Source organism: Hemitrygon akajei, chromosome 14 (assembly GCF_048418815.1).
Source record: "Hemitrygon akajei chromosome 14, sHemAka1.3, whole genome shotgun sequence".
Classification (NCBI taxonomy): Eukaryota; Metazoa; Chordata; class Chondrichthyes; order Myliobatiformes; family Dasyatidae; genus Hemitrygon; species Hemitrygon akajei.
The window spans coordinates 14,833,115-14,848,090 of record NC_133137.1 but is presented as its reverse complement, the minus strand read 5'-3'; the positions used below and the strand labels follow the sequence as shown (position 1 = coordinate 14,848,090).

The following is a 14,976-nucleotide window of genomic DNA, read 5'->3' as shown; positions in this document are numbered from 1 at the left end:
GGTAGACTCACTGAGATGAATGGCTCCTTCTATTCTATAATAATTTAATGATTCTATGACCCTGTTGAATCATTAAACAATTTTAAAAAGGACAAAAAAGTCTACATGAAGAACAGAAGTTGCAAATAATAATGGTTAACATTGGCACAAGGAGCCTAGAATTTTTTGTGAAAAAGGATAAAAATCTAATTCTTACCACACATCCAGCACTGAGCATGGATTTTTTGCAGAGGCTGATAAAAGGGTAGGGATCTATTCTTAACAAAGACAGATAACAGGGGCAGAAGTGATCAATGACTGACAGAGGCCTTAATGAAAGAATTGGGGTGGTATACAGATCATCTCACTTGTGCAGGGAACCAAAACAACTGCAAATAAAAACAAATAAAGAAAATTTTAGTTTCAGAGTACATATATGTTACTAGATACAACCCTGAAATTCTGTTTCCTGTGGGCGAACTCAGCAAATCTACAGAATAGTAACTGTAACGGGATCAATAAAGGTCAAGTAGAGTACAGAAGAAAACAAACTGTGCAAATGCAAAAATAAATAAAAGGCAATAAATAATGAGAGCATGAAATAACAAGATAAAGAGTCCTTAAAGTGAGATCATTGGTTGTAGAAACATCTCAATAGATGAGTGTAGTTATCCCCTTTTGTTCAAGAGCCTAATGGTTGAAGGGTAGCAACTGTTCTTCAGCCTGGTTGTGCGAGTCCTGAGGCTCTTGCACCTTCTACCTGATGGCAAAGACCAAAAGAGCATGGCCTGGGTGGTGAGGATCCTTTGATGATGGATGCTGCTTTACTACAACAGCATCTCATGTAGATGTGCTCAATGGTTGGGAGGGCTATACCCTTGATGTACTGGGCTGAATACGTTACTTTTTGTAGGATTTTTCCATTCACAGGCATTGGTGTTTCCATACCAGGTCATGATGCAGCCAGTCAATATACTATCCACTACACATCTATAGAAGTTTGTCAAGGTTTTTGAAGTTATACTGAATTTCTGCAGACTCCCAAGGAAACAGAAATGCTGTTGTGCTTTCTTTGCAGTTCCATTTCTATTATGGGTCCAGGGCAGGTCTTCTGAGATAGTAACACCCAGGAATTTAAAGCTGCTAACCCTTCCACATCTGATCCAATGAACACTGGCTCATGGATCTCTGGTTTCCCTCTGCTGAAGTCTTGTGTGACAGGTAGCTGTTATGGCACCACTCAGACAAATTTTCAGTCTCCTCAAGTATGGTGATTCATCACCACCTTTGATATGGCCTACAACAGTGGTATCATCAGCAAACTTGTATATGGTGTTGGAACTGTACTGGGCCACACAGTCATAGATGTAAAGTGAGAAGAGTAGGGGGCTAAGCACACAGCCCTGTGGTGCACCTGTGCTAATGGAAATTCTGGAGGAGATGTTTTTGTCAATCTGAACTGACTGGGGGTCTGCAAGTGAGGAAATCCAGGATTAAGGGTGAGTATTGAGGCGCAGGTTTGGAGTTTACTGATTAGTTTTGAGGGGATGATGTATTAAGTGCTGCACTGTAATCGATAAAGAGCATCCTGATATATCCACCTTTGCTGTCTCGATATTCCAGGGTTGTGTGAAGAGCCAATGAGATGACATCTGCTGTAAACCTATCCAGCAATTGCTATAATGATGAGAACATGGAATAATAACCACCCGTTTTCTTTCCCCAACCGATATTAGTGTCTTTCATTTCAATTTGCTTTTCTTCAGCTTCAATTTTGACAACTTTTGATCTGTACCCTTTGACAGACATGTCATCTGTTCTCTTCATCCCCTCCCCCTCTCAAGAACTAGCACATTTATATGCTGACCTTTCCAGTTCTGAAGATACGCTTGCCTACTGATGTCCTGTTTACTGTGTATTTCCAGCATTCTCTACTCTTTGCAACCGACAAATATTTAAAGACCACTGTCACGTCCCACTTCATCCTCTCCCCTAATCGGTGAACAAATTGAGAAACTACTCCCCGCAACACTTTACTGCCCAGTGAAAGTGAAGCTGCGCGGCCTGACATCCTCGGTAACATCTTTAAGGCTTTCAGACCTCATTCAACAGAGACCACTCCTGCCCCTTCCACGACCCCCAAACACCGCGAACAACACAACTTCCCAATGTTCCTCGATCCTGCCCTCTCTCTTTACTCTTCACTCATCTCCCAACCCGACTATGTAAGACTGGAGCACCAACCTCGCCGACACCCGACGAATCCTCCTCTATCGAAGGCACCAAATCGAACTCGCCGCCATCGCTCTCGACCTCCACGTCCCACCGATGGCCCTGAGAGCGGATGCGCGCCTTCCTGGGTTTGTTCGGTCGCTTCTTCTTCTGAGCCATGGCCCCTCGTAGATTCAAACCCAACCGGCGGTGGACACACGCGCTCGTTAGCAAGTCGCCCTCAGCGCCGCCATGTTCTCGACCCGCGTTCTACGTCAGAGGTCATTGGACGACAGAACCTGGGTTAAACAAGAGGGGGGGGGGGAAATGGAGCCACACTGTCAACCCGCATTCAAGCGGCTCTTCGAACGAGGGACGTTTTTAAAATACTTTCAAAATAATCGTGTAGAATCTAAACATGTTTCTTATATTTAGATACTTTTGCGTAATATGTACCTGAGCATCTGTTTCCCCTCTTCCTGCTGAAGGGCGATGGTATTCTCAGTGCTTGATGTTTGGCTGCCATCGTAACGGGGCGGCCAGTGGGCGGGGCCGTGACGGGAGCGCTCGCGCGGAATGGGGGGGGGGGGGGGAAGTGAAATCTGACGGTGCCGGGAGCGAGGGGGAGGGCTGACGGTGTCGTGAGCGAGGGCGCGCGCGAGGTGTGGGGGAGGGCTGACGGTGCAGGGAGCGAGGACGCGCGCGGGGCGACGGACGGCGGCGCGGCCGGTGTTTGGCTTGACAGTGACCGGTCGCACTGGACGCTGCACGGTCACCGAGTCCTGCAAAGTCTGGCGTGCTGGTATTTGCTTGGGTGAGACCCCCATTCCTCACTGCCTCCTGATGCTTTCTGTGAGCGCTTTAACACGAAGGCGGATGCTGGATATGTTCAGTGGGTCAGGCAGCGTCCGTGGGGGGAGAGAGAGAAAAGCAATCTTTCTTGAGAGGTTATTGACTCGAAACGTTCACTAATTCTTTGAGCTATTCATTAACCCAAGTCTGGCATTGATATCATTTGCAAACTAGATCTTTTAACCAATAATTGTGTTTCTGCATGTAATCTTTGGACTGATGTTCTCAGATAGGAGACTCTAAGGCTTTTGAATTTGATGAAATACAACAGACTGAACCTATAGTTATCTTTGACTGGAGCACAGAATGTACACTGACAAATTCGTGCAGGGTGGATGATGGCTGATGAGTGAGTGAATATAAAATTTCCATGTATTACATCGAGCTGCTGGTGAACTCAGAGTCAGGTAGCATTGTGGAGAGAAATGAACAATCAATATTTTGGGGTGACATCCTTCTGAACCGGATGAACTACAGTTTATCTAAAATGGAAAATGATGCGACATTGAGGTCCTCTTCCGCATTATTGAGAGCCTAGTTAGAATTAGTCAGTTAAACTATGCCTGATACCAGACTCCTAAATGGACATTCTGTTCTGAGCTCTGTCATAAAGTATCAGACAGAGTAAAAGATATGACAATGTACTTAAAGCCTCCTTGAGTTGTAGCATCTTCTGATATTTGGAGATCTCTGTTCCACACCGCTCTAACTGGACCATTTAGGATAGTCCTGAGAACCTCAAGATCCAACATCAGGTTCATGCAGTTTTGTCTCACAAGCTACACGCTCCGTTGCATCCATCTACCTCATCTGTCTAAGCATCTGTATCCCTTAATAGCCCCATTAACCACAAATATTATTGCAAAACCAGTCATCTGCAAACTTGAGGGACTCACAAAAAAGATTTATTCTTCTACTAACACCCCACTAAAATTGCAATATTTTGAGTTAGTCTTGGGTTTTGACCTTGATATGTGGTATTTGCTTCTCATCTCATTTTTTACTGTAGTTGCCAATTGTACATATTTGGAGGATGGATTATGTCTGATATCTGGTGCTCAATAATATCTGAAGCAGAATTACAGTTTGGCAAAAGAATAAAATCCTTAAAATTGATTTTCTTCCTTTCACTTCCTTGAAAACTCTTAGCAATTCTGATTCCAAGTGTTGGATGTTTGCAAATTATTGTCTGGCTGAGGAAACCAGAGACTACACATTTTATAATATTAATGTATTCTTAATTCGGATTTAATACAAAACCTGTTTTAGAAAAAAATTAAACCTTCACATTGGCATTTTAATTTGTTGATTTAAAATATATAGCAGAATCCTTAAAGTTACCTTTCTATATGTCTTAAAATACTGTTTAATATGGTTTTTGTTTGTGAAGATTTGGAAAGTGTTTTTGAATTACAAATACAATGCTGAAGTTTCACCTTAATTGAATACTTGTTTTCTTGGTGATTATACATGTACTCAAGAAAACCAAGCAGTTTCAGATTTGTGTTAAGTTGAAAATAGAGTGAATAATGGACCATCAAGAGAGTTTTACTGCAATTGAATATCATTGTCATAGGAAAAAACCTGCTAAAAACTAAATCTTAAAGATATACATTTTCTAATACTAAATCATGACCCATCTGGAACAGCATTTTAGAGAAACAATCTGTCATTAATTGCTACAAAAATAAATGCTCCATTAATTGTGTTTTTAATAATAGAAGAAAACTAAATGGAAATTTCAGAGTTAGCTTTTAAGAAAAGATGCGTTCTTATCAGACTTACGACTTTAATCCACATTTGTCATGTATATCCTTTGGATATCACTATCATTCCACTCACTGATGGAGACTTGCCACAATAGTGCCTGTCACAAAGTCACGCCTGCAGCTACACACATCACCACCAGGTAGAGTGCATGTTCAACTTATCCAATTACTTTGAGACATCAACATCATGTTATTTGCCAACTCATTTTTAAGCTATAAATTTGTTTCTGAATTACTGTTTATTGAAATGTGATATTCATTCTGTGCTTGGAGGGCTCAGATCTTGTTCTTCTTTAATCAGATGCTCAAGTAGGGGTATCCGGAAGGGATGCCTGAAGTTAGTGCATCTGATCTCTGGCTCTCCACTGAAGCAAGAAGGCCCTGATAAAGCATAGCCAGCTGAGCTAAGGGGCAAGAAACACGTAGTATTTGGTCCATTGACTTTGAATTGGACATGGCTGGCATATCTTGTTGGCCTGAAGAAATTAAAAATCTATGGAACAGGTATATGGAACAAGTCAAGGACGGTGAATGAGTAGACCAAACAAATGTCTTTAATTCGTGCCGGGTGGTGGAAGACATGAAGTCTGTTATTTCTTCAATTAACTCTTTATGGATTAAAGCACTTGTAAATGGACATAACGAAGGCCGATCAATTATCTGCTAATCAGAGATCATTTCCAAATGAGTTATTTGCAGGATGCTCTTTGATTAAAGCAGAAGAAAATGGGCTTATAAGAGTTGTCTGTGTCTGTGAACATAAGTGGCCTGACCCCAGTGTCTGACTTGAACTAGCTATAATTAGTGTGAAATGCAAACATGGGAAAATCTGTAGATGCTGGAAATCAAAAGCAACACACACAAAATACTGGAGGAGCTCAGCAGGCTTGGCAGCATCTATGAAAAAGAGTAAATATTTGACGTTTCGTGTCGAGATCCTTCATCAGGACTAATAAAGGGTCTTGGCCTGAAACATCGTCTGTTTACTCTTTTCTATAGGTGCTTCCTGGCCTGCTGAGTTCTTCCAGCATTTTGTGTGTGTTGCTTCAGTTTGAAAGGGCCTGATTCAGCACTAAATAATTAATTAACATCAGATAATCGCCAAGGTGGTGCCACCTGTAGTCTTCCACCAGGGTTAATGAGGTGGACATCGGATGTCCCAATGAATCAGAGCCAACAAAATAAATGAGAACATTGCAAAACTAATAAAGGAAAGGTATAATAATGAAGGTTTTCAGAGATAGAGGGAGGAATAAGATGAACAAGCAAGAACTCTGGGGGGACCAACTATCACAAGACCATTGTACCTGGCGCAAGGAGAACAAGGAAAAATCAGTTAGCCCACAGGAGATTCCCTATTTCAGTGTAAGTCCGTCTGGATAAGTATTGGTCCAAAAGGAACAGTATAATAGTTTTGTAGGGCATAGGAAGAATAAATATATTGTTGGCAGTTGAGCAAGTTCAGTGAGCTTGAGGGATGATAGATTCTACATGTGCTGAATATAGAGTAAATAAAAAATTCAAGGAAATCTAAGTAGATTAGACAGCTTCTTTTGAAAAGAAAAATAACTTGTATATTGTTGTCTTTAGAGTGACTTCACCAGACTGGCAAAGACTAATCAACACTCAGCAATCTTTCTTGAGCCCTTGTCATGTCGGCTGATATATCAATTACTGCTGTTCAACCCTGTCGTGCAAGTCATAAGGGGCGCAGCCGATACAGAGTTGGAGCAAAGACCTCGTATGTGGATGAAACATTATTTGGACAGTCTAGCAAGCTTCAGAATTCAGTGGATGAATTTGATCCACCATGGGCTTCTACATCCCAATCCTGTTCTCAACAACCGTTGCTGTGGAGTGCAAGTGTACACGCAAGGGCGGGAGGAGATACCAGCCAGATTCCAGTCCCTCTCAAGTCTGGAGGTACACCAATGAAAAAGAACAAATATAGGTAATGTTGGGCAAACATTATTGAATTCTTGTGTTATACTTGATGTTGCATAATACAAACCCCATTTCCAGAAAAGTTAGGATATTTTCCAAAATGCAATAAAAACAAAAATCTGTGACATGTTAATTCACGTGAACCTTTATTTAACTGACAAAAGTACAAAGAAAAGATTTTCAATAGTTTTACTGACCAACTTAATTGTATTTTGTCAATATACACAAATTTAGAATTTGATGGCTGCAACACACTCAACAAAAGTTGGGACAGAGTTAAAATAAGATTGAAAAGTGCACAGAATATTCAAGTAACACCGGTTTGGAAGACTCCACATTATGCAGGCTAGTTGGTAGCAGGTGAGGTATCATGACTGGGTATAAAAGTAGCGCCCATCAAAGGCTCAGTCTTTGCAAGCAAGGATGGGTCGTGGCTCACCCCTTTGTGACAAAATTCGTGAGAAAATTGTTAGTCAGTTCAAAAGGAAATTTCCCAATGCAAGATTGCAGAGAATTTGGGTCTTTCAACATCTACAGTACATAATATTGTGAAAAGATTCAGAGAGTTCGGAGACATCTCAGTGTGTAAAGCACAAGGTCGGAAACCACTGTTGAAAGCGCGTGATCTCCTTGCACTCAGGCGGCACTGCCTAAGAAACCGTCATGCTACTGTGACAATTATAGCCACCTGGGCTTGGGAGTACTTCGGAAAACCATTGTCACTTAACACAGTCCGTCGCTGCATCCAGAAATGCAACTTGAAACTGTATTACGCAAAGAGGAAGCCATGCATCAACTCTATGCAGAAACGCCAGCGAGTTCTCTGGGCCCAAGCTCATCTCAGATGGATCGAAGGACTGTGGAACCGTGTGCTGTGGTCAGATGAGTCCACATTTCAGCTAGTTTTCGGAAAAAACGGGCATCGAGTTCTCCGTGCCAGAGATGAAAACGACCATCCTGATTGTTATCAGCGAAAGGTGCAAAAGCCAGCATCTGTGATGGTATGGGGTCCATCAGTGCCCACGGCATGGGTGAGTTGCATGTATGTGAAGGTACCATTGACTCTCAGGCGTATATTAGGATTTTAGAGAGACATATGTTGCCATCAAGGCGACGTCTCTTCCCGGGATGTCCATGCTTATTTCAGCAGGACAATGCCAGACCACATTCTGCACGGGCTACAATAGCGTGGCTTTGTAGACACAGAGTGCGTGTGCTTGACTGGCCTGCTGCCAGTCCAGATCTATCTCCTATTGAAAATGTATGGTGCATCATGAAGAGGAGAATCAGACAACGGAGACCACGGACTGTTGAGCAGCTGAAGTCTTATATCAAGCAAGAATGGACAAAATTTCCAATTGCAAATCTACTGCAATTAGTATCCTCAGTTCCAAAACGATTAAAAAGTGTTATGAAAAGGAAAGGTGATGTAACACAATGGTAAACATGCCTCTGTCCCAACTTTTGTTGAGTGTGTTGCAGCCATCAAATTCTAAATTTGTGTATATTTACAAAATACAATTAAGTTGGTCAGTAAAACTATTGAAAATCTTTTCTTTGTACTTTTGTCAGTTAAATAAAGGTTCACGTGAATTAACATATCACAGATTTTTGTTTTTATTGCATTTTGGAAAATATCCCAACTTTTCTGGAAATGGGGTTTGTAGATTATGTGTGAATGACTAAAATATGTCCACTTGAAGAGTGCAAGCACATCCTTTATGCAGTGGCCCAATATACTTTGTGGATCAGAGATGATTCCAGATCACAAAATGGATCTGTAGAACTAAGTAAAGTCTAACTGCTAATTGTGTGTAGATGAGTGTATGGGAATGAGGAGGAAGTACAAAAGAAATTAGTTTAAAGACGTGTTTGGTGGTTCGCTTAGACTTAATAGGTTGAGGATCCTATTTCATTGCCGAATGACTGTTTCTATTCTAGAGATCAGCTGGAGAAAAGATCAGATATACCATGTATGTTGTTTAAGGTATCAATTGACCTCTAAAAGATCCAGAATTCCTAGAAGTGATCGGCACCATCTTGTTTGGTAGTTCAGACATAAGCATCAAACAATTGCCAATAGATTCTGGAGCTGGTAGACTGATGTTAGAAAAAATTAATTCATTCATTCTGTGCCGTGTTGTATGATTTGGGACTATCATAGTCCTGACCATGATTGTCCCTGGAAAACCTTTCTACTTAAGTGGTTTGCCCTTCCCTTCTTCTGGGCAGTGTCTTTACAAGACAGGTGACCCTAGCCATTATCAATACTCTTCAGAGATTGTCTGCCTGGTGTCAGTAGACGCGTAACCTGGACTTGTGATATGCATCAGGTGCTCATACGGCCATCCACCATTTACTCCCATGGCTTTATGTGACCCTGATCGAGGGGTGGGGGGCTAAGCAGGTGCTACACCTTGACCAAGGGTAACCTGCAGGCTAGTGGAGGGAAGTACCGCCTTACACTGCCTTTGGTAGAAACGTATCTCTAGCTTGCCACCTAAAAATGCAAAGTTCTGTAAACTGCAGGTTAAGCATACCTTTTGTTTATCTTGTCTGCTATTTTCCTGAACTAAAAGCAACTGAAGTTTTTAGCCAATGTACAATGCATCATTGCAAGTGAACATCTGTAATTCTGGCAGTAGCACCCTTCCTTTATTCAATGGTAGTTGCCTGTTGCTTTGAAACAAAATGGCATGTCAAATGTGGCAACTGTTACAAAGGTTATTCACTTTTAACAGAGTATATGACCCCATTCCATAATCCGTGGACATATATACACATACAGCAGGTCTACAATAAAAACCATGCTGCTAGGATAAACAATATAGAATGTATCAGTTAACATTCTTAAAACAAAATTTTAGCTAATTGATGGGGTTCTCACTACTCGGCTGAAGTAAAATGGTATAAATGCTGGAAATCTGAACTAAAAGAATACATTTATTGCTTCAGATAGATGTACTCGTACATCCTCTCTTTTTTATCTCCAGGGATGCTGCCTGATGATCTCAGTATTTCCAATATTTTGTTACGATTCAAAACATGCAACTGTATGTGGTCTGGTACCCATAGGTGAGAAGTTCAGCAAGAGGAAGCATATAGAACAGGAACTGGAGTAAAAGCAAGAGAAAGCAACACTGCTGTCTGTAGTTCTGTGATTCTGTGTGACTATTTGTGGGCAAAATGAGGAACATCAACCACTGTGTCCCTTTCACCAAAAGTCTCATATCCCTTACCATTTCACATTGACCATCACTGTGCTCTGAGCAATAATGCAAACTTAAAAGTCACCTGCAAATGCAAATTTCAGTTCAAATTTATAAACTGAAGCATGCTGAAATGCTTGCAAAATAAATTGATTATCCTTCCTTTAATGGCCTCCACAGTCTTCTGAGGGTGACTTGTTTTTCTCGTTTTTAACTGTGGCTTCCTGTTACCCACATCTTCTCCAAATAAATAAAATCGGTCAATAAATGTCATGCAATGTATGTGGTTAACATGGTTGTATCGTTGCTAGTGTATGTGAGCAGTAAGTTTGGGTGTATGCACCTGAACTGTGAAATGATGAGATAACTATAGATTGATTGAATAACTTATTTTCTGGTCAGGTTTAGGTCCTCTCAATGCATTTTGTAATTATAAAAGCATAAGCAGTGGGGAAAATAGAATAACATTTTTACCTACTTCTTGGATTAAAACTTAATCTTTACATTAAAAAAAATTGGTAGTTTTGCCATACTATATGTTGTGGTGATTTGTACATCATGTGATTCAAGTATGATTCCATTAGTTGATTTTTCCAGTCTCCTACCCTTTCCCACTGCCTCCTGCCAAAAAAGGACCCTGTCCAAGGATGATGTGTAATATAATGTGGCTATCATAGTTGAATAGCTGCTTGTGTGTATCAGCAGTGAATTCTGCTAATTTAACCATATGAACTCCATTTATACTGAGTACTTTGATTTATCGTATCAATAGATTGTAATGTCTGAGGGGAGTCACACTGAGCAGTCTTGCCACATTATGTAGTTCATTAACACAGCACTTGTGTTGTTAATGGTTCTGTCAAACTTTTAGATGACCTGAAGCAATAATTTTGTGGAGAATTCTCTTTAATTAGAAAGAGTGGAACTTGCTTCATAATACATGAAGAAATACTGATTTTGAAATGAGTTCAGTGTTGCATAATTAATTGCAAAATGGAAAGATACAATAATATATTCCATTTAAGTTTGACCCAAGCATAAGTAGTATTATAAAGTGTATTTTTTTTAAAAAAGTAATCGATTTCTTTTATATTTAGCATTATAGTCATTCTTTTCATTTCCTTCTTTAACTTAGGTTGAAGTGCTGTAAACCCAGCTATTGTGATGAGTCTCTTTTTGGCCCAAGGCAAAATGATGCAAGCTGGGAGGCACCATGGACTGCAAAGGATGACAAAATTAAGATTCGTCCACTTCTGTGGACTCCTTCTCTGCACAAAATTAGTTCAAATGTATTTCCTTCCAGCAGCAACCAGTTACCATCTGCCAAAAGAAATCCAATGAAACCATTTTGTCCAACCACTAAAGAAACTTCTACTGACTTTAATACTGAATATAAAGGCAAAACTGATTACTGGAAGCGGCCAGATAGTAATAATGCCTCCCCTAATGGAACTCCATTTCGAAGAAGGGCACAGTCTTTGACTAGGGTGCACAGTTCTATAAAAGAGACTGTGAAGGAAGATTCAATACAGAATGGCTCCAGGATTGTAAAACAGTTGCAGGGTAGACCAATTTCAGTTTCTGCTGGATTCTCAGGCTTTAGACTAAGGTCAGATAGTTTGTCAAATTCTGCTGCAGCCAATCGACTCAAGCCAAGTTCTGCCAAATTGAACCCACCCTGGAAATACTAAGGTTGTTTTGCTTTTGGAAGCTGGAGCAGATGTTTTGCAGCCGTTTTGGAGTTGGAAGGGAACTATATTTTCAGATCCTTAAAATCCAAGAAAATACCAAGTGTCAACTTAAATCCAAACCAGAACAAATTCAAAAAAATTCTTAATAATGGAAAGCTAGAAGTTGCTGTTTTAGGGTGTAAGTTAAACAGACGGTGCTCACCAAAACTACTCTTCATAACCAAGGGCAGCTTTGGCTTTTTTGTGCACATATATATGAAAGTGGAAGTCTGACTCCAGTTCACAGTATTCTAGATATGGATTAAATTCCATCCAGCTTCTGGGAGAAAAATTCCTTCCCTCTGAACAGGGAAAAAGATGCCAAGTAGAGTCTGATTGAGTAAGATCACTTTGGAAGGAAAAGTGAGCAACGTAAAGGGATTTTGCATTTGTGAAATAAAGCTAATGATATAGGTACAGGTGATAATAAAGCTTTAAAAATGCATACATTCTTTTAGGAGATTGATATATAAAAGTAGAAAGTTCATACTAAGACAGTGGTGAGTTCATGTCTAGAGCACTGTGAACTGAAGGTAGTTATTAGAAGGTTCACCAGGAGTCTAGGACCACAAGGCATGCCCTCAGAATAAAACAGCATCCATTTAAAACTTTGATAAGGATAGCTGAGTGAATGGCCCTAGAACGCTATTGAAGCTAAATTCTTGTGTATATTTAAAGCTGAGATAGACTTTTAATCAGTAAGAGAATTAAGGATTATAGGGAAAGGGCAGAGTAGGAATGGGCTTGGATCTTCTGGAGTGTTAGCCTATTAATGTTTGATATGAAGTTAACATTTCTTACAAGGTTTGACAAGATAGATGTGGAGCGGAAGTTAATCTAGCTGTGATGTCTAAAATCAGGTTTACACTATTCAAATAAGATATCAGATAATCATTCTGATACAGTTTTACCTGAGCCTGTCCAGAGTTGTGTTTAAAAAATCAAGACATGTTGGAAGAAAATACCAACTGTGCCCATATGATGGATTTTCATTGTGGAATGTCCTGTCAAAACCCAGGTTGCACTGGTACACTTACAGCAGATTCCAGTCTGCAAGTTCTGGATGGAAAAAACTCCAAAGCCAAATTAAATCTTAACACTTTACCATAATGCAGTGTAGGGTAAATGCTGTCCAGCAGTCATACTGTGGGGAAATAAGACTGGTTGGGATTGTCCTAAATAAAGAGACAAGCCTTGCTTAATTTTCTTACCATATCAATTTATAGTTATGTTTTTTCAAAGGTTCTTCTGCCTATGAGAAAAGTATCAGTCTCTGGTGCAGAACAGAGCTTATAATTAAAGCTGAGTGTTTATTGCCTTTCTGATGGGAAAAACTGCATATTCAGTGGTGAACTACTTTAAAAAAGACATTAAAGCCAAGGTCTTGTGCAAATAAGAATGGTAATTCTTGTGGTTGATATTTATCAGAGTACTGTTTTGAAGGGCCTTATTGCATGTATTTGCTAAGTCGTCTTGGTTCATTGATTACACATTTTGCAAGATTGGCACAAGGAAAAAATTCAAATTCAAAGTTAAATTTAACTTTATTCTTTTAAATCATATTCAATGTTTGTAGCCTACCTGTACTTTTTATAATGGAGCTACAGTATAATGTTAACCTTTTACTCCTATTCAAGTATTTGTAATTATGAATTTTTTGCTGTTTGCCTATGTTAATCAAAAGGAATTCATACTTGTGCTCAATATCATTTATATGATTAAGAATTAAATTTCTCAAATCATGAGCTATTGACAGAAGTAATCTAACATATATTAACACAATAAACTGAGATACTTAAATCATTTTTGTTTGGTGTATTGTATTCATTATCATCTTGTGTTTACAAGCCAAAAAATCTGTGCGTATACTGAATTCATTAACTCTTTAAGAACATAAAAAAAGCAAGAACAGCCCTTTAACCCCTTAAACCAGTTGTCATTTAAAAAAATGACAGCATATTACCCGACTTGCACAACTTCTATCCGCTAACATTATATTCAGTTTCCCTTTAATCCATCTATATTCACAGAATGATTTTCTGGCTGAGAAATCAAGTGTGCCCATGGACTGTTGTGGAAACCAGATCATGGCTTGGTATGAAGATGGCTACCTCATTGACATGGGGTTCACTGCTCAATAGATTGGTGATTGGCTCATTTACAAACAAAAAGATTAAGTCTGGGAACTTGGATCTCTTGCTGAAGCTTTGCATATAAGCCCAGCTCTTGTACATGATTAGCATATAATTATAGTTTTAAATGATTTATTTCCCTGCTTCATTTCTCAGAGCTTAATGCTGATTTTGCAATTTCAGTATTTGCCAAATTAAAATAACATGGCTATTAAAAACCTGTGATGACTGTCTAAGAAAGCATTTATGTATTTCGCGATACAGGATGGAGTAGGACCTCCCAGCCCTTCAGGCCCCAGCAACTCCACAACCCTGATTAACCCTAACCTAATCACAGACAATTTAGAATGACCAATGAACCTATCTGATACGTATTTGGACTGTGGGAGGAAACTGGAGCACCCAGGGAAAACCTATGTATTCCAATGAGAAGATGTACAGAGTGGCGTCAGAATTGAACTCTGAACTCCAGAATGTCCCAAGCTGTAATAGTGCCCTGTTAACCACTCTGTGACTGTGGTACCCTTTACTTGCCAAAATACTAATGGGTGGAACTGTAGTTTGTAATTGCTTTTCTCTAACATGGTGGTGGTGAATTAAAAATAAAGTAGCTAATTGGAAGGAGAAGCTACCATTTAAGGACTGCACTATGACTCACTTCATGATGCTGTAATTGGCCTGTTGCAAAGTACAGTCCCACAACTTAGCATATTTGTACTCTGCCCCCGAACATCGTCATGAATCTAATGGTGGTATAGGAGCTCAGCAAACGCTCTTGATCCCCAGATCCTTGATCTCTAGGTAAAGAATCTGAGGTACAGGTAAGTTGCCCTCCAATGAAAACATCAACGTTTATGGCTGAGTATCATTTGAGGAGACAGAAAGACTAAATGCTGGAATCTGGGGGGGCAGGGGGGAGAAAGCAATCTTAGAAGAACAGCATGTCAAGCAACATCTGTGGAGACAAAAGATGCAGTTCTGACAGAGTCTTTTATGTCAACTTACACTTTCAAAATTCTTTGGGCTACTGAGTGCTATCAGTATTCTACATTTTTATGAGTATATTTCAGCCCATTGTGTGTTATATACACACTCATACACTGAGACCACAAGGTTAAGAGTTTATTTTTATTTTTGTAAAATACAAGAT

At 39.8% G+C, this 14,976-nt stretch overlaps 2 protein-coding genes across 5 annotated transcripts in view; one reads left to right on the top strand and one right to left on the bottom strand.

Annotated features, from left to right (window-relative positions):
- Nucleotides 1-2,706, bottom strand: part of ddx54 (DEAD (Asp-Glu-Ala-Asp) box polypeptide 54) — a 39,670-nt gene extending 36,964 nt beyond the window's left edge. The window contains exons 1-2 of the mRNA XM_073065502.1: nt 2,647-2,706; nt 2,224-2,489 (exon numbers count right to left, since the gene is read on the bottom strand). Of these exons, the coding sequence (XP_072921603.1) occupies nt 2,224-2,370 (147 nt within the window). The 5' untranslated portion in view covers nt 2,371-2,489; nt 2,647-2,706. The remainder of the gene's footprint in view (nt 1-2,223; nt 2,490-2,646) is intronic.
- A 157-nt stretch (nt 2,707-2,863) lies between these two features.
- On the top strand, nt 2,864-13,497 carry LOC140738311 (RBPJ-interacting and tubulin-associated protein 1-like). 4 transcript variants are annotated; one of them, XM_073065499.1, is made up of 4 exons: nt 2,864-3,004; nt 5,113-5,315; nt 6,402-6,762; nt 11,100-13,497. In XM_073065499.1, exons 3-4 carry the CDS (start codon nt 6,464-6,466, stop codon nt 11,653-11,655), a joined length of 855 nt encoding a protein of 284 aa, XP_072921600.1. In that variant the 5' UTR covers nt 2,864-3,004; nt 5,113-5,315; nt 6,402-6,463; the 3' UTR covers nt 11,656-13,497. The 4 variants fall into 4 exon arrangements, with proteins under 4 accessions (XP_072921600.1, XP_072921599.1, XP_072921601.1 ...); XM_073065498.1 differs by lacking the exon at nt 5,113-5,315; XM_073065500.1 differs by lacking the exons at nt 2,864-3,004; nt 5,113-5,315 and adding an exon at nt 3,019-3,391.
- The last annotated feature ends 1,479 nt before the right edge of the window (nt 13,498-14,976 follow it).

Coding starts and splice junctions, on each gene's coding strand:
- LOC140738311 (XM_073065498.1), top strand. CDS start 6,464: ATGTCGGCTGATATATCAATTACTGCTGTTCAACCCTGTCGTGCAAGT. Junction 6,763..11,099: donor ATGAAAAAGAACAAATATAG/GTAATGTTGGGC, acceptor TCTTTAACTTAG/GTTGAAGTGCTGTAAACCCA.